Below are 19062 nucleotides of genomic sequence, written 5' to 3' on the forward strand. Positions count from 1 at the left end.
GCTGTATATTGTCACCCTGCTTATTTAACTTCTATGCAGAGTACATCATGAGGAACGCTGGGCTGGAAGAAGCACAAGCTGGAAACAAGATTGCCGGGAGAAATATCAATAACCTCAGATATGCAGATGACACCACCCTAATGGCAGAAAGTGAAGAGGAACTCAAAAGCCTCTTGATGAAAGTGAAAGAGGAGAGTGAAAAGGTTGGCTTGAAGCTCAACATTCAGAAAACAAAGATCATGGCATCTGGTCCCATCACTTCATGGGAAATAGATGGAAAAACAGTGGAAACAGTGTCAGACTTTATTTTTTTGGGCTCCAAAATCACTGCAGATGCTGATTGCAGCCATGAAATTAAAAGACGCTTACTCCTTGGAAGGAAAGTTACGACCAAACTAGATAGTATATTAAAAAGCAGAGAAATTACTTTCCCAACAAAGGTCCGTCTAGTCAAGGCTATGGTTTTTCCCTGGTCATGTATGGATTGAGAGTTGGACTATGAAGAAGGCTGATCGCCGAAGAATTGATGCTTTTGAACTGTGGTGTTGGAGAAGACTCTTGAGAGTCCCTTGTACTGCAAGGAGGTCCAACCAGTCCATTCTAAAGGAGATCAATCCTGGGTGTTCATTGGAAGGACTGATGCTAAAGCTGAAACTGCAATACTTTGGCCACCTCATGTGATGACTTGACTCACTGGAAAAGACTCTGATGCTGGGAAAGGTTGGGGGCGGGAGGAGAAGGGGACAACAGAGAGTGAGATGGCTGGATGGCATCACCGACTCTATGGACATGAGTTTGAGTTAACTCTGGGAGTTGGTGATGGACAGGGAGGCCTGGCATGCTGTGATTCATGGGGTCGCAGAGAGTCGGACACGACTGAGCGACTGAACTGAACTGAACTGAACTGATTTTTACATTTGTTTCATAATTATTATACTCCTAAGATACTGATCAAAGTTAACTTTCAGCTTCTTATCTTTATATGATAAATGTCCAGAATAGTTCATTGAGTGTACTCTTTAGCCTATTAAACTATACAAAATTTATCATTATTCAAATAGTTCAGAATGTATTTGCCAAGTATTGTAGGGAAGCAGAATTTTCCCCTTGTTATTTTAGAAGTTAAGTACCCGAAAAGGATATAATCGGTTTTAAATTTATTGAAAGAACTAAGGTATGATACGAAATTATCTTATTTAATCCAAACATCAGTCATTTACGGCTGTGTTATTGTTCCTATATGACAGAAAAAATGAAGTCACTTAGTCACACAGCTAATAAATGATAAGAGCTGAGATTTGAAGCCAGGTATGACAGATTGCCTGGCTGTTGTGATTCATGGGGTCGCATAGAGTCAGACACGACTGAGCGACTGAACTGAACTGAATTGATGACAGATTGCAAAGCTCAGGCTCTTTCCTTCATGCAGCTATGTCACCAAATGTCTGTCCATTATCATTCAATAAAACTATGGAATTTAGCAAAGTCAGTAGATACAGTGGGTTCAGAACTCAGTTATATTTTGATATGCCATAATGAATAAATAGAAAACAAAATTTAAAAATCTGTGTCATTTTCAGTTATGTCAGAGAATGTCAGGTACCTTGGAATGAATAGTAGTATGTAGAAAATACTGGTTATTTGCACTTTTTTGGAGTATAAAATGTAATATTTTTTTTTAACTGTATTTGCTTTGATTGTAGCCGATGCGGATGTGACAGTAATTGGCTCTGGTCCTGGAGGATATGTCGCTGCTATTAAAGCTGCCCAGTTAGGCTTCAAGGTAAGATTTAAGCTCAGATTAGGCATTGATTTCCTTTTCATTTGGGAGGGGTTGAGCTAATTCACAAAATACTTTGCAGGTAATTAATAATGATACATAATTTCCTAATTCTATAATTTAGGTCTGAGAGTAATGAAGAGAGAGGATTTATTCAGTTGTAGTATTTTCGTGAAATGGAAAGTGAAGTCACTATCCCCTCCCTATTGCACACCACCCCCCACCCCATATGTTTCATTTTGTTTTGGCTTCTAGTCACACTTTGGGAATCCCAAGTGGCGCTAGTGGTAAAGAACCTGTGTGCCAGTGCAGGAGACTTAAGAGATGCAGGTTCGATCCCTGGGTTGGGAGGATCCCCTGGAGGAGGGCGTGGCAACTGCTCCAGTATTCTTGCCTGGAGAATCTCATGGACAAAGAAACCTGACAGGCTACAGTCTGTAGGGTCCCACAGAGTTGGATATTACTAAAGTGACTTAGCTTGCACACACATACACTTTGGAACATAGAGTAATAGAGCTAAATAAAAACATGATTTGGTTTTTAAACAAATATCTTTCAGAATGATTCACTTTTTTTGGGGTTAGTATTATGCAGATAATAAATTTTAAAAGAGTCTGTATATTTCATTCTCACAAACACTTTCAGTAACATGTTTTGTAGAAGAATTAAGACATATATTTGGAATTTTAGTGAACTGAAACATTGCAGGTTATGTGCAATAAATAATGTTTTCTTTGCTTATAGACAGTCTGTGTTGAGAAGAATGAAACACTTGGTGGAACATGCTTGAATGTTGGTTGTATTCCTTCTAAGGTGAGCATATGTTTTGTACAGTGCAGAAATTTTTTCATTAGCCACCACCTGGAAGGATATATTGAGATTAGAATGTTAAACTAATACAGTTACTAAAAAATAACCCAGAGATGATAAAAACACATTTTTTCATTTGTTAAAATTTAGGTTACTGTCATCAGTCTGCCATAAATTCCTGAAATAACTTCCTTGTCTCAGAATGCCTAGCCTTTGAGCTAGGCTTTGATGACAGGATCTGATTCCATTTTTTTGGCTTTCTTCTACAACGAAACAATTAATAGGCAGTAAATTCTTCTTTTAAGCCCTTTATGTATGAAAAATGACTGCCTTTATATCCTGCTATTCTGAAGTTGTATACTTAATCCTTTGCTTTTAAAGAAAGTAAAGTAGTTTTTTCATTCTTGTTTGTTGAGCATTTGTTACTGTTTTTCTTACGTTAAATATGTAAGAGCAGAAACTGAATTGGTGTAGTCCTCTTTGCTATTTCATGTTGAGAATGTCATTTTGTAAGTGGTTTTTGCATGTATATAGTTTGTAAAATTTGATAATTTAGTCTTTTTTTTTTTCCTTTAGGCTTTATTGAATAACTCTCACTTTTACCATTTGGCCCATGGGAAAGATTTTGCATCTAGGGGAATTGAAAGTATGTATACCTTTCATATTTAGCAATATCATCACTTGGCTCTTCTGGCTAAGGACTTGTGTCTAATGACAGTATAATATATGATTAGCGAGGGAAGAGTAAGACGAATCTTAACAATGTGAGATTTATTTAAGAAAGAAGGCTTAAATCCATAGCTCAAATCCATATTCCTACTATGACATCTTTTGTTCCTTTGCTAACGTGTGTGTGTGTGTGACAGTGTGTGTGTGAGACAGAGTGTGTGTATGAAGACTGTTTTTGTTTCCTTAAAACTTAGAGATCGCTAAGAGATCACTAGGGGGGTGCTGGATTCCTTAATGCAATGGGCAAATAGTGGTGAAGGAAGGAAGGTCTACTTGAGTTGGTAGTGAAAAGAGATGCAAGAAGAGGGGGAACGATGTGGCAGAGTGGAAATGGACATTTCATAATGTTTTAGTTTGGTATGTCCTTTCTCCTGCCATTCTTTTTGGACTGTTTTCATTTTGTCCTTTTCCTCCAGTTATTGTTGTTTACAGATGCATCCAGGAGAATAGTCCTGGGAAAGGTCAAAACACACCTTGTGCTGGGGGGAGGCTAATTTGAGTTTTATTTCTTTGTAGTAGTAGGTTTCTGAAAGCTTGGGCTGTAGTGTAGGCAGACAGGTATAAGAATGATGTATATACATTAAAGCAAATATTTTAAACTAGATGAAAAGTAGAATCAAAGTTTACTTTCCATACCTACTAAGGAAAGAAGAGACGGGGTTAATCGGAGACGTGCGTTGTAGGCAAAGCTTCATGTTCTAGCATTGTGACCTTAAGTAGATCACATTTCTTAGGGCCTTTGTTTCTTTGTCTCTAATATATGGATTGGTTGCCTGAGCTGATTTCTGACATATTCTTCTTGCTTCTGAAGTTCTTTTGGAATTTGAGTTTCTTTATTTTGTTATATTGTTGCTTCAGAGTTTTCTTGTGAATTAAATGAGTGAATAAAATCGAGTTGATTAAACTCTTTTATATTAAATTATATTTGAATTTTTCAAATGTGATTTTTTAGTAACTTTTATTTCATGAAATTTAGCATTTTCTTCGGTTTAAAATTTCCAGTGATGTTTTACCTTGTCATTTTTACTTAAATCTTCTTCCAGAGTTATAATTGTCATAAGGTGTTTAAAGAATGTATTGTCATAGTGGGATGTAATGGTTTATTTTGGACTTAATTTTTCCTGAAAGTGGACTTTTTACATTGTCTGGTGTGTTCTGTTATTGTGATAGGATGCTGTTGGCCTTTTGCCAGCTATGATTATTTAATCAGTTATTAGATTAAAAAATTTTAATATAGCCTTTTATACAGTTTCGTATGCATTAGGCTGCAATTTTTCAGACCTTGATTAGTGAAAAGTATCACACATTGCTTCAGGAATTTAGCTATGGACTAAAGATTTATTTAACAAATTACAGTGTCTGAAGTTCGTTTGAATTTAGAGAAGATGATGGAGCAGAAGAGTAATGCAGTAAAAGCTTTAACAGGTGGAATTGCCCACTTATTCAAACAGAATAAGGTTAGTGCATTTTATGTTCAGATTTTTGCATTATTTTATATACATGATAAACATTGCTTTATGCTTACAGTGATGCTGTTAGAAATTGGCTACTGGAGGATATTTAATTTTAAACAATATGGTAGCCTAAAATAGATTTCCCTGATGCATATAATAAAATTTTTGCTGCTCCATATGTAGCATTACCAAGGAAGGAAGTGTTTTGTATTGGATAAATTATTTAATAGTTTTTTCTTACAAATCATATTTGTTTACCCCCAAAATTATTTTTAAACTCTGTGAATTTTTAAACATTATTTTATAAAGGTTGTTCATGTAAATGGATATGGAAAGATAACTGGGAAAAATCAGGTCACCGCCACGAAAGCCGATGGCAGCACTCAAGTTATCGATACAAAGAACATTCTCATAGCCACGGGTTCAGAAGTCACTCCTTTTCCTGGAATTACGGTATTTACATGTTTTACAACTGCACAACCTTTCTGCTTAAATATATTTTATGTTCTTTATGAACTTCGAATGAGAGATACCTGACTGAAGTACTGTGTGTCGACAGTCATTCAGCTTTGGGAATTTGCCTGTCTTTATTCTGCAGTGATCTTGACCAGAAATGGAACACTTTATATTATGATATATTTGAATTCAATATGAGGTTAATGTTGACCATTCTGAGATGCTCCATGATAAACTTTTAAGTGAGTCATTTTTAATGGGTTTTGATAAAATTAAGTCTATGGATAAAAGCTCTATGGATGAAATAGCTCAAAGCAAATAATGACTTAGTATTTTTAGTGATTTTACTGAGTAAGATCACAGTTTATAAATCAGTAGGTTTTTTCAAGTAATTTTGATTGTTTCTCTTTTTTTTTAAATTACAGATTGATGAAGATACAATAGTGTCATCTACAGGTGCTTTGTCTTTAAAAAAAGTTCCAGAAAAATTGGTTGTCATTGGTGCAGGAGTAATAGGTGTAGAATTGGTGAGTGATGTTTTTTCTGTCCCTTATTAGTTCCATGGGTTGGAAAGGACTTCCTCTGATTGTTTGTATACCATCACAGGCAGATTAGCGTTGAGTTTTGTTTAAATACTATTTAGTAATAGTTTTCAAGATAATCTGTTTAAGTAATCATTACTCATTAGAACATTCTGTTTTGTTTTGAAATCTGCTTCCGTGTATCTTCCAGCTTTCCTATTCCCTAGAATTGGACTGATTTTTAAAGATCTACCAGCCCTTCAGATATTTAAATCTTATAGCCCTGCAGCAGACAGCTCTCATTCTGAGTGAATTGCATTAAGATAAAGACATGACTTACATGATATGTTCTTTCTTGCATCTCCATCCTCATTTTGATCCCTCTAAATCAAGTTTTAGAAATGGCAAATTACTCAACGTTCTCTGAATACTGTGCCGTCCCATACCTTTTGCCTATCTTGTTCTTCATTCTTGTCCATCTGGCAACTTTTATTTTTGTCCAGTGACCCCTTCCCTCTGTTTTAGGAGTCTTTTCCCAGGGCCATTTTTACCTCTCCTTCTAAAATCACAAATCCAGACATTTTATTCTCTGACCATAAACTCCTTGTCTCTTACTCAGAGAGCCCATCTAGCTGAAGAAAAGCTCAGTTTATCATGTTTTCTAGTCCATAGGTTCCTCTGTGTTTTTGCTCTGTGCTCTTATCCTGTCTTGACTGCTTTCCAAGCAGGTTAGATTCCATAGTGCGTCACTAATGACTTCCTTACAAGTGTTCTTGAGTCCCTTGCCTCACTGTTCTGTCATATCTGCTTGGCAAAACTCTGGTCCTGGTTGAATTCAACTGCCTTCTTTTATGCTGTACCCAGGATATTGACTGCACCAGGAGAAAGACATACACCCTCAACCCGATGCCCTCGATCTGAAAATATTTTTGCCCATTGTTGTGCTTGTTCCCTTAAGCTTGTTTGCTGTGTCTGTGGACCTGCTTTTCCCCTGAGACTCAGCCTTTCACCTGTGCTTGGTAGTGCACTGTCTCCTGCCTTCTTGGTGACTTTGTTTTTTTATTTTTATTTTTTAGTTTTTAGCCTCTCTCCTATTTTTGCTTCCTTCTCATTTACATTTAAACCTGCTTCTCTGAAGGCACCTTTGTGCAGTCACACATGCTAAGATGCCTTTGTACTTAAAGACACAGACTTTGTACACAAATGTAAGCCTTTTCTTGATCCTGTGTCCTCCTTAAGTTCCTGATTTCCCTCTCACCTTCTCTCCACAGCCAGACTTTTTGGAAGAGGTGCCCACACTCTGTTTCATCAGCTGTCACTTACCTTTTCATCCATGGCTTCTTGTGCCATCAGATTGCTCTTGACAGGGCATGTATGGCTTTATTGCTCAATCCAGTAGACTATTTCCTTCACTGCTTTTTTGGTAGCGTTGTTGATTATCTTGCCTTTGAAACTTTTCCCTTACCCTCTCTGCAAATAGCACTCTGGATTTTACATCTACCCTTTGGGCTGACTTTTCTTTTTTCCGCCTTCCCTTTAATTGTTACTATTACTCTAGATTCTGTCTCAAGGTTCTCTCCCAGATTCTTTTTGCCTTTTCAGAGAATATTCTGTTCACTCTTAACCTCAGTTACCTGAAGACTCATAAATATGTGCAGTTAATCCTTTCTCCTTGCCTCTGGACTTTTGTATGTGAATGCGTACAGTATCCTTATTTGCAGGTCTCACAGGCACTCAGTGCATGTGTAACTTAACCTGTCATTCCCTTCTTCACTGTTTATTTTCTAACATTTCCCACCTCAGTGAGTGGTACTGCCGTCTATCTAGAGGCCTAAACAAGACATTCGGGAACTGTAAGTGACCTCTCCCATTTGTTTGTGCCCCATATTGAGTCAGTCTATGGGTTCTAATGTGACACTACCAGTTAGGTAACTCATGAATATATCCTCTGTTAGGATAAGTACAAACTCTTAAATATTGTTTGGTGCTGGCTCAAGTCTCCAGCCTCATTTCTAAGCCCTCTCCCTCTCAAACTATGTTCAGAATATATTGAAATAGCAGTGCCTGAACAAGCTGCATTTTGTATTTTATCTGTAGTCAGGCCTTGCTCCTGTTTGGAACATTTCATCCCTCTGTGAGTTTCTGCACTTTCTGAGCCCTTCCCTGCCTACCGTGGATGTCCTTAGGTACTCTTGCTGAGTCTTCCATTACACCCGGTCCTTGTTCTAGCTTTTATCTTACTTTCTTGATACTACTTGTTCACTTGTCTGTTTTCCATTAAATCATAAGCTCCATGAGGCTAGAGATGGTGGCTGTTTCATTTACTGTGTGTCTTTAGCATCTGGCATAGTGGCTGATATATAATAAGTACTCAGATATTAGCTTTTGTTATTATTGCTTAATAAACTTTTGTTGGTATAATAAATATCTTTCAAATGGCAGCTTAGAAGTTACCTTTTTAGTGGAGACTTCTGTTTAAGAAAACTGGTCCTTCCTTCTTTGAGTGTAGTATAATGTGTCTACATGTTTTCATCATCTACTGATAATAGTATATATTGCATTTATTTATGTCTTTGTTTTTTATAGGATCATAAGCTCCTGAAAGGCAGAGACTGAGTTTTGGTCATATTTAAATCTCCATTGCTTTTCTTAATGACTCTTACTTAGGTTTTTCAGATAACATATCCATTATTTCATCATCATCCTTTTGATCCAGTCCAGCCTGTCATTTTTAAATGATGTTCCAAACTAAGCAAAATAGTCTGGGTTTTGGAGAGAATGTCTTTTAGTCTTCTGATATGGATAATATACTTCTTTGTGTAACCCTTTAAGATCAGTTTTTTGTTATTTGTTCATTTCTTTTTAACACATAACGAGCTTATGGTCAGATGAAAATCTCACATCTTTTGCTTGAGCAATTCTGATTTTTTTTTAAAACCTAAAGACTTTGAACCTTATCCTTGCTTTTAATTTAATATTGTTCACTTGCACGCAGTATTTCCAGCCTAGTTCTGTCTTGATTCTGTCATTTTTAACTTAACTGCTGTTTCTTGCTTTGTCTTGTTCATAAGTTGGGGAAGTATGTTAACTAAGGCCTGTGGTTCATCATCTGATCTTATCTGAAATTGGTTAATCAAGCATTCTCTAGTGTTATTCAGGTTGTCAGTGCAAAGTATTAAAAACATCTGATACTGCAATCTTTTCTTTTAGTTTTAAAAAGCTTTTAATTTAAATTTTTTTTTTTGGCCACACCACACAGCATGTGGATTCTTAAGATACCTGATCAGGGATCAGACTTACACCCCCTTCCATGGAAGAGCAAGAATCTTGGACAACTGCCAGGGAGGTCCCTGATATTACAGTCTTTTACTAGTTACGAACATAACTGGTTACTCTTCCAATACCAAAATGTACTGCATTAACCAGCCCAGAAGAACTTTCAGAAATAAAATTTGGGTAGCTTACATGACCTTTTTGAAACAATTATGGTAGCGTCTAATGGTTGTCAAACTGACTATATAAAAATCTCTACTTTCTAGTATTTAACAGGGATTGACCTCTGTTCCACATTTCAGAATCTGTTGTTTTTCAGTTTTTATTTTTGTTTAAAAAATTTTTTATATTGGGGTATAGTTGACTAACAGTGTTGTGTTTTTTTCAGCACCGTTTACAGCAAAGTGATTCAGTTATCACATATACATGTATCTTTTCTTTCTCAAGTTCTTTTCCCATTTAGGTTGTTACATAATATTGAACAGAGTTCCCTGTGCTATATAGACCATCCTTGTTGGCTATCTATTTTGTTTTGTTTAAAAACACTTTTTTAAATTAGTTAATTTATTTTAATTGAAGGATAATTGCTTTACAATATTGTGATGGTTTTTGCCATACATCAACATGAATTGGCCACAGGTATGTATGTGTGCTGGTCCGGCACCCCCCTCTGCCCCGTCCTGCGCTGCCCTGCCCTACCTATCCCTCTGGGTTGTCCCAGAGCACTGGCTTTCGGTGCCCTGCTTCATGCATCGAACTTGCACTGGTCATCTATTTCACATATGGTAATATTTCAATGCTGTTCTCTCAAATTATCCCACCCTCACCTCTCACTGAGTTCAAAAAGTCTGTTCTTTATATCTGTGTGTCCTTTGCTGCCCTGCATGTAGGATCATAGGTACTCTTTCTCAATTCCATATGTATGCATTCATATACAGTATTTGTCTTTCTCTTTCTGACTTATTCACTGGCTATCCATTATAAATACAGCAGTGTGTATATATCAGTCCCAAACTTCATAACTATCCCTCTTGCCCACCCTTCCACTCTGGTAACATAATCAAACCCCACTCTCCTTCAAAGCCAGAGTCTCTGGGATCTCCTCCCATTCCCATCCCCTACGCTGGAAAGGCCTACAGGGGGCTCAGAACTTACTCCTGTGGGATAACTTCCATGGTGTAATTGTTCTCAGATTTGTGAGTTGCCCACCCAACTGGTTTGTGATTTGATTTTATTGCAGTTTTGCCTCTCCTGCTGTTCCTTGTGGCTTCTTCCTTATCTTTGGATGTAGGGTGTCATTTTGGAAGGTTCTAGAGTTTGTTTTTTTTCTGTCAGTGGTTGTTCAGCAGTCAGATGTGTTTTTGTAAGGAGTGAACTCATATCCTACTCCACCATCCTGAGCTAATCTCCAGGAATGTTCTTTTTTAGAATCTATTGTTTCCCACCTCTGTCAGTGCTCTTAGGCTAATTAAGTTCCCAAAGTTCACCGACTGTTACCCAAACTGTGATCTGATTTATTCGATTTGGGAGTTAATTCATCCAAAACAATTAGTTGTTCTTATTTTGGGCTTCACTTCTTTTTAATTATATTTCTTCTCTTCAGGCCACATTGAAAATTGTTCTCACTAATGGATAAAACAAACAAAAAGGAATCATATAATTTTACTTCCTTTTAATCAGCATAATAATAGCCCAAGGCAATGATTCTGTTTCCTCTATCTATGCACTTTTGCAAGCTTCAAGTCATTTAAACATCTTGACACAATGTTTTAGGTATCTGTTGCTATATTAAAATAATTTATGTCATTTTAAAAATCTAGATTTATAGAGAACTTACTGTGTCGACATACATATCTCTACTTTCTCGTAAAGATTGTTCATATGACTTATTTTTTACAGTTCATTTTCTTTCTTCCATTTCAGTCTAATGTAGTGCTTTTGAATCAGACAGATTTAAAATTGAATTTTAGCCTTGTCTCTTAATGACTTTATGTCTTTGTTAAATTCATTACCCTCTCTGAACTAATTGATCCATTATAAAAATGAGGATAAGAATAATTGCCTTGATTTTGTTGAGATTTAATGTGGTTAATACATTTAAGGCACCATAGTGCCTTGCATTTAATAAGCTCTAAATAAATGGTAGATACTACTGGAGTTTTCCTATCTAAGGATTTTGAAATCAGCTTTCCTAAAGAATAGGGCACTTGTCTAGCTATGCTTACTGGTCTTTCAAGATGCTGCTGCTTCTTATCATGTCTACTCAGCTGTTTCTTACTATTCTGATTTAGATTCAGAGGAGTGATTCCTTTTTTTGTAGTGAGATATAGCTTGTATATCACGTAGTTCACCCATTTAAAGTGTACACTTCAGTGATTTTTAGTGTATTTACAAAGTTATGCATCTGTCATCAGTACCTTAATTCCAGAACATTTTCATCATCCCAGAAAGAAGTGAAAGTTGCTCAGTCGTTTCCGACTTACCGTGATCCCATGGACTGCAGTCTGCCAGGCTTCTCTGTCCGTGGAATTCTCCAGGCAAGAATACTGGAGTGGGTTGCCATTCCCTTCTCCAGGAGATCTTCCCAACCCAGGGCTTGAACCTGAGTCTCCCGCACTGCAGGCAGATTCTTTACCATCTAAGCCACCAGTCATTCTGTATTTCTCCGTTTTCCCAGTCCTTGGAAAACACTAATCTGCTTCTTACGTCTATGGATTTGCCGGTTCTGAACATTTCATATAAATGGAATTTGTGCAATATAGTGCCTTTTGTGTCTGGCTTATTTCAGTTAGCATAATGTTTTCAACATTCAGGTATACTTTATTTCACTTTATGGGCAATAATTTTCCATTCAGTGAATTTTAAAAATGTGCTGTATCCACTCTTTAGTTGATGAACCTTTGGGTTGTTACCACTTCAGGACTAGCATGAGTAATGCTGCTATGACCACTTTTGTACAAGTTTTTGTGTAGACATGGGTTTTCATTTCTCTTGAGTAATTCTGTGTTTAGCCTTTCAAGGAACTCTGTTCTCCAAAAGGGCTGCATCATTCTATAGCTCCCTCCCCAAGCAGTGTAAGTTTCAGTTGTCCATTTGCTCACCAGCAGCTGGTATTGTTGGGTTTTTTTGATTTGAGCCTTTCTAGAAGGCAATGGCAAGCCACTCCAGTACTCTTGCCTAGAAAATCCCATGGATGGAGGAGCCTGGTAGGCTGCAGTCCGTGGGGTCGCTAAGGGTTGGACATGACTGAGCGAATTCACTTTCACTTTTCACTTTCACACATTGGAGAAGGAAATGGCAACCCACTCCAGTGTTCTTGCCTGGAGCATCCCCGGGATAGGGGAGCCTGGTGGGCTTCCGTCTATGGGGTAACACAGAGTCGGACATGACTGGTTAGCAGCAGCAGCAGTGGGTGTGCAGTAGTATCTCATTGTGGTTTTAATTTGAATTTCTCTAGTGTTGCAGTGTTGAGCATATTTTTATGTGCTTTTTGCTATCTCTATGTCCTTGAAGTGCCTGTTTAAATGTTTTGTATGTTTTTTCTTGGGTCAGTTAGTTTTGTTACTGAGTTTTGAGAGTTCTTTATAGAATCTTTATCAAATAGTTTTTTTGTAAACATTTCTTTATCAAATAGTTTTGCAAATATTCTATCAAGTAGTTGTTTTGCAAATATTTATCAAATAGCTGTTTTGCAAACATTTCTTCCTAGCCTGTGGTTTCTCTTTTTTGTGTTCATAATACTGTCTTGTGAAGAGAAGTTTTTAATTTTGATGAAGTCTAATTTACTTTTTTTCTTTTATGGATTGTGCTTTGGTGTTATAACTAAGAAATCTTTGCCTCCCTCAGTGTCACAATGATTCTCTCCTGTTTTCTTCTAAAAGTTTTACAGTCTTGGATTTTACATTTAGGTCCATAATTTCGAGTTATTTTTTGTGTATGTTTGTTATTGAATTTTTAGTGTCACTGTATTACCTCTTGTTAACTCAGCTCTCATCCCCAAAATTCATGAAATTTAAAAAATAAATACATGAACTTAATTTAGTTGCTAAAGTCTTACAATGAGTTTTAAATTATTAGGTGATTTTAATGTAAGTTCTTGCAAAGGATATATTCATAGCTTTTCATAGTTTATTTAATGCTGTAAAATTATCTTCATATTGCCAATTTGACATACAGGTATTCACAAGTTATAATTGTTAAAATGTTGTTAAAATGCCAGCATTTAGTTTAAATTATAATTTGAATGAAAAAGGTAAACATTTATCTTGAGAAAATAAAATATGAAGCTAGATTAATACTTTGCAAGCATCAGTAATTAGCAAAAAGAGGTTACTTCTTTCCCCTCAAAGCCTTCCTTTTCACAGTCTTCCCTGTTTCTGAAGCAGTTACCAGTGTATTTCATTCCTTTTCCGAGTCTTTGTGCAGTTAAGGGCTTCCCCTTGACACGTTATTTAAAATGGCAGTCCTTCTCATTGCAGTAGTCCTGGTTCTACTTCAGCTTTATTTTTCTCATTACACTTTACTAACCTTGCATAAATTCGACTTATTTGTCTTCTCTATCAGAATTTAAGGTCTCTGAAGGCAGGGTTTTGTTCATTGATGTAGACCTACCATCTAAAATGGTGCCTCACCTATAGTAGGTGTTCAGTAAATGCTGAATGAATAAATGTATGAAGTGATACACGTTTGTCACAGTGTTAATTTTAAACCTCAGAGTTTCTAATAGGAACATAGTAACCTAGGAAAATACCTTACAATAAACTGTTTAAGATGATTTTTTAAACATTTGCTATCAAAGCCTTTATTTTCATGATTATTGTTTTTTTTTATTTGCATGATTATTGTTTGCAGGGCTCAGTTTGGCAAAGGCTTGGTGCAGATGTGACAGCAGTTGAGTTTTTGGGTCATGTTGGTGGTGTTGGAATTGATATGGAAATATCTAAAAACTTTCAACGTATCCTTCAAAAACAAGGATTTAAATTTAAATTAAACACAAAAGTTACTGGTGCTACTAAGAAATCAGATGGAAAAATTGATGTTTCGTAAGTATGCTACATTTGTTTTTGATATGGTTTCCTTCTGTATGTTTCTTTAAGAAAAACATTTAGCTTTAAGAATCAGATTTTTTATAACTTAATACCACTTTATTGTGTAGTGTAGCTCAGTATTGCTTATCCAGTCAATCCTCTGAAATTCATGATTGCATTGATGATAGAAAAATTAACCCAGTGTTCTCATTTGTAATGTAATTTTTCATAGTATACATTCAGAACAATTTAAACTCTCAACATTCAGTAAAATCATTAATTTTAGACAGATGCATGGGGAAATCAATAAGATTATTGATTAGATTGCTTACTATGTGCCTGGTATTCCACTCATTCAACACTGAAGTAACTTGCCTAATGTCTCATACTGGTGGGGGCAGAAGCATTACTTGAGCTTGGATCTATGTTCTTAAACCATGTTAATACAGCCTTTTGTAGTGAGGTTCAAATGATAGACCTCTAGAGGATATGTACATTTTTCATTGCCTGACCCTGTTTATGTTTTATTTATGATTAAAATAGACTGTCAGAAGTGTCATTAATACTTGAGTAATGTCTGGTCTTAAGTTTCCTATATCTGTCAGCTGTTGTAGATGTGTTTTTCAATTTTATGCTGCTTACTACCTAGTATTGAGGCTGCTTCTGGTGGTAAAGCTGAAGTTATCACTTGTGATGTACTACTGGTTTGCATCGGCCGACGACCCTTTACTCAGAATTTGGGACTAGAAGAGCTTGGAATTGAGCTGGATCCTAGAGGTAGAATTCCAGTGAATACCAGATTCCAAACTAAAATTCCAAAGTAAGTTGTATACCTACCTGCATTTTCAATAATTTAAAATAAACACTTATCATGCTTTAAAAATGCATTGGCTTTGGGGAAGAATAGTAAAATTATAACCTGTAAACAAAAAATAATTGAATTTTTTATTATGCGAAGTGTAAAACTTGAACTTGGAAGAGCTGTATTTATTTTTCAGTGCTTTACTAACTGGAAACTCATAGTTTTTGACTCTGGCATAACAGAAGATGAGTGTCTGTGATTTCAGAGGTTCACTGTTTCTTTTGATCTCTGTGGCAGTATCTATGCAATTGGTGATGTAGTTGCTGGTCCAATGCTGGCTCACAAAGCAGAGGATGAAGGCATTATTTGTGTTGAAGGGATGGCTGGTGGTGCTGTGCACATTGACTACAACTGTGTACCATCGGTGATTTACACACACCCTGAAGTTGCTTGGGTTGGCAAATCAGAAGAGCAGTTGAAAGAAGAGGTAATTCTGAATGAGGGTGGTTTTACTCTATAGTGTGATTTGACTTAATGACCGTGGTGGTTAAGAACCCTTTCATTATTGCATTAATGCATTTTAATAAGTATGTAGAACATTATAGGTAAGTTTGAATGATTTTATACTTTATTAGTGTCATAAAGGAGAGAGTATTTGCTTGCCTGTATTTAAAAATTAGTAATTCTAGAGGTCTTATATTTGGCTTTGACGTATATCCAGGTGGGCTGACACTTGCATTTGCTTATGTTTGTTTCCAAAATATTTTTCTGTGATAAACCTTTTGATCTTTCCTTCTATATGCTTTGTGAAGAACTGCCTTCTTGGGATTTAGTTCTGATAAATGGTAGATGATTTCAACAAATGGAAAAGATTTTTTTTTTGAGAATTTATGTAAGCTCTCAATTTCTGTCTCTCACAGGGTATTGAATACAAAGTTGGGAAATTCCCATTTGCTGCTAACAGCAGAGCTAAGACAAATGCTGACACAGATGGTATGGTGAAGATTCTCGGGCAGAAATCAACAGACAGAGTATTGGGAGCACATATTCTAGGACCAGTGAGTATTGTAAAGCCAGAAATCCCATTAGGATTTCTGGAAAGCATTGCTATTTAGTACGTTAATTTAAAACCACCTAGTGGTTACATTCTGAGGCTATTATTTACTAGCAGAAGTTTGAACGTAGCCTCTTTGTGCATTGTTTCTAGCACTGACAGTCTTGCCTATCATATCATCTGTATTCCATGCCGCAACTCAGATATCCCTTTAAAACACACACCAGCCGTTTGCCTGCGTTCCACTTCAGACTTAGACCCGAGGCTCCACTGAATTTTGGTCCTATCTTTCTGACACCATCTCTTTCCAGTCATTCTCTTTGCTCATTAATTCCTTGTCTCCTGGGCCTTCTCTCAGTTTTTTTCTTTGTGTATTTTTGATAGGTAAGAAGTTGGTTTATTTATAGAGAAACATACTCCAGAGAGTGTGGGCCATCTCAGAAAGTGAGAGCACCTTCTCACAGTTTCTTAACAGGCCAAAACTTGTTCCCATTTTAAAGCCTTCCTACTTAGAGACCGTTGGTTTAGAATCCTGTGTCTCCAGATCTTTGTATGACTGGCTTATTTAGCTTGGTTCAAATGTTACCTTATAAGAGAAGCCTTTCCTACCACTGCATTTGAAGTATGCCCTCCCCTGGGAGGCCTGGCGTGCTGATTCATGGGGTCGCAAAGAGTCGGACGCGACTGAACTGAACTGAGGTACCTGATGTATCATTGATGATAGTAGAACATTTGAGTGCTTACTCTGTAACAGTTTTTCCTAAATACGTGCATGAACTTGGGTTTTCAGGGCTCTGTGCGGTGGGTGTGGGTCATTCCATTTTTGAGGTGAGTAAATGGAATGAAGCACAGAGTCTGAGTAATTGCGGTAAGTGGTAGGATTTGAATCCAGGCCATTTCTCTTCAGATCCCAAGCTCTTCTGTGCTTTTTTCTGTTAGGATTTTTCCAACTGGAGGTAGTTAACCTTTCTAATCTGTCCTATTAGATGGTAGTTGTTTTGCCACAGAAACAGTATTACTTCTTGATTTATTATTTTAAAGGGTGCTGGTGAAATGGTAAATGAAGCTGCACTTGCACTGGAATATGGAGCATCCTGTGAAGATATAGCTAGAGTCTGTCATGCACATCCGGTAACAACACACACAATTAATGGCTACCTAAATTTTCTTCTGACCCACAAATACTTGGTTTTTAATTCTAAATTTCTTTCCTTTCAGACCTTATCAGAAGCTTTTAGAGAAGCAAACTTGGCTGCATCATTTGGCAAATCAATCAACTTTTAGAAGATTATATTTTTCTGAAATTTCCTGGGGACTTTTGTAGAGGTCACATTTCTGAACAGGAAATGCTCACAGCTGCAAAAATTTCTAGGACTGAATTATGAAACTTTTGGAAGGTATTTAATAGGTTTGGACAGAATTGAATAATCTCATATATATTTTAAATAAATGTAATATTGTTTCACTGCATTAATATCTGCAGAAAAAAGCTACTTATAGTAGTTTTCTGGAAATTTTTCTTCAACCCGTATTTTCATGCTGTTTATGAGGGGTTCAACGTCACTGAATTTATGGTAGCTTTTATCTCTGATACAGGATTTACTTACATGGATGCAGCTGGAGTATGGTATGTGAACAGCTCTGTTTGAACCAAGGTGATCAGGTTATTTGAAACTTGGGTTTCACATTCATTAGAAACAGTCATTAGAATAAGTTGGAAACATGTATAAACTGATGTAAATAAAAAATGATGATCTCAGTTATTTTAATCCCCAATGTCTTGGTGGTTAGAGGTAGAATTTGTGTTTAGATTTTTAAGGCTCTGTTGAGGTCTAAAGTATAGTTATACAGTTAACCAAAATAAGGCAGTGTATATACAAAAATCAACTATCAGATGGAGAAGCAATGTATTACAGTGGAAAATGAAGACACGGAAATAAATATGTCTTAAATATTCATTTACTGTTTATTCTGAGTGGATGTCAAGATGGTCCTAGTGTTTTTTTACTACCTCTAGTGTATTTTCTTCTGTTACTCTTTATTATTGCGTTTATAAACCAGGATGTTTCTTTTCTTTCCACATTGTAGGACAATACTAAGGTATTTAAAATGTCATTATCCTTTCATCTGTTTCAGCAATACCTACTAAATGTTTAGCATTTATTTTTGGAGAAACAACATAAGGGAATCTTTAATCGACTTTCTTTTCCTAAGTGGATTTCCAGTTTATCCTGGCTGGGTAAAATTGACTTTTTCTTTAAAGAGTGCTATAATGTAATATTTATTGATAAATATTTTAAATGACTGTTCCTTAAAACACTTAAATAAGTGTTAAATACTAAAGAGACTTTTGCATATTATAAGTCATTTCACATTTATTCATCAAATTACAGTGCACTTGATGGCAATTTGAAGGATACATATATTAAGGAAAGTTTGGAGAATATAGTTTATAAGCAGAAGGCTATGCAGAATAAGGTATCAGTTGATCAGAGATTAAAGGAAAATGTTTAGTAACCTTCAGGTTTTAATTTATTTACATATAGGTCACATTTTCCTTTTTTTTCACATGTCCAGTGGTCTTGAATTGTATTATGGTCATTATAAATCAATACATTCTAAAGACTGGATTCTGTTATCTCTGGAAAATATTGAATTTGTTAGTGAGCAGTTAACTTGATTGAACGCCACTCTTGTTGTCTTTATGTGTGTGGGATGGAGGAGAAGGCAGCTGAAATCTCTCCTCAGTTGTTTTAGCTTCACTTGGGCTGCCTGAGGTTTGCACCATTCACTTGGAGTGCACAGGTGAGTCAGAGACTGGACAGGGAATGTGCAGAATTTATTATGCCTGTCTTTTCTGGGGTTCTTCCCCTCAGTTCAGTTGCTGTTGGTTGCCCCAAACTCTGTCCTCCGATTCCTTAACCATTGAAACTTGGCTTCTGCTCAAGTTGCCACTTCCTGGGACTTGCCCTCAGTGAAAAGCTATCAAAAATGAAAATTCCACCCAGTGCTGTTGTTTGAGTGGTACTCCCCCAGCCCAGCCCCACCTACTTCTGATTGTTGTCCAGTAACTTTACATTTTTAAAATATATTTTATTCAGAGCTTTCAGTTAATCTATTGGAGTGTTGGTCTGAATGTGCTATTCCCCATTATTG

The 19062-nt window shown here is 36.4% G+C and overlaps 1 protein-coding gene across 1 annotated transcript in view; it reads left to right on the forward strand.

The window, feature by feature from the left end:
* The window catches only part of DLD (dihydrolipoamide dehydrogenase), a 29442-nt gene extending 11578 nt beyond the window's left edge, over positions 1 to 17864 (forward strand). Inside the window, exons 3-14 of the mRNA XM_055420784.2 lie at positions 1704 to 1783; positions 2525 to 2593; positions 3167 to 3236; positions 4676 to 4776; positions 5083 to 5226; positions 5655 to 5756; positions 13875 to 14065; positions 14700 to 14870; positions 15150 to 15339; positions 15773 to 15910; positions 16948 to 17037; positions 17125 to 17864. Of these exons, the coding sequence (XP_055276759.2) occupies positions 1704 to 1783; positions 2525 to 2593; positions 3167 to 3236; positions 4676 to 4776; positions 5083 to 5226; positions 5655 to 5756; positions 13875 to 14065; positions 14700 to 14870; positions 15150 to 15339; positions 15773 to 15910; positions 16948 to 17037; positions 17125 to 17190 (1412 nt within the window). The 3' untranslated portion in view covers positions 17191 to 17864. The remainder of the gene's footprint in view (positions 1 to 1703; positions 1784 to 2524; positions 2594 to 3166; positions 3237 to 4675; positions 4777 to 5082; positions 5227 to 5654; positions 5757 to 13874; positions 14066 to 14699; positions 14871 to 15149; positions 15340 to 15772; positions 15911 to 16947; positions 17038 to 17124) is intronic.
* The last annotated feature ends 1198 nt before the right edge of the window (positions 17865 to 19062 follow it).

The sequence above is a fragment of the Moschus berezovskii genome, chromosome 3, assembly GCF_049115385.1.
Source record: "Moschus berezovskii isolate FMDL1 chromosome 3, NW_MosBer_1.0, whole genome shotgun sequence".
In the NCBI taxonomy this organism is placed as follows: Eukaryota; Metazoa; Chordata; class Mammalia; order Artiodactyla; family Moschidae; genus Moschus; species Moschus berezovskii.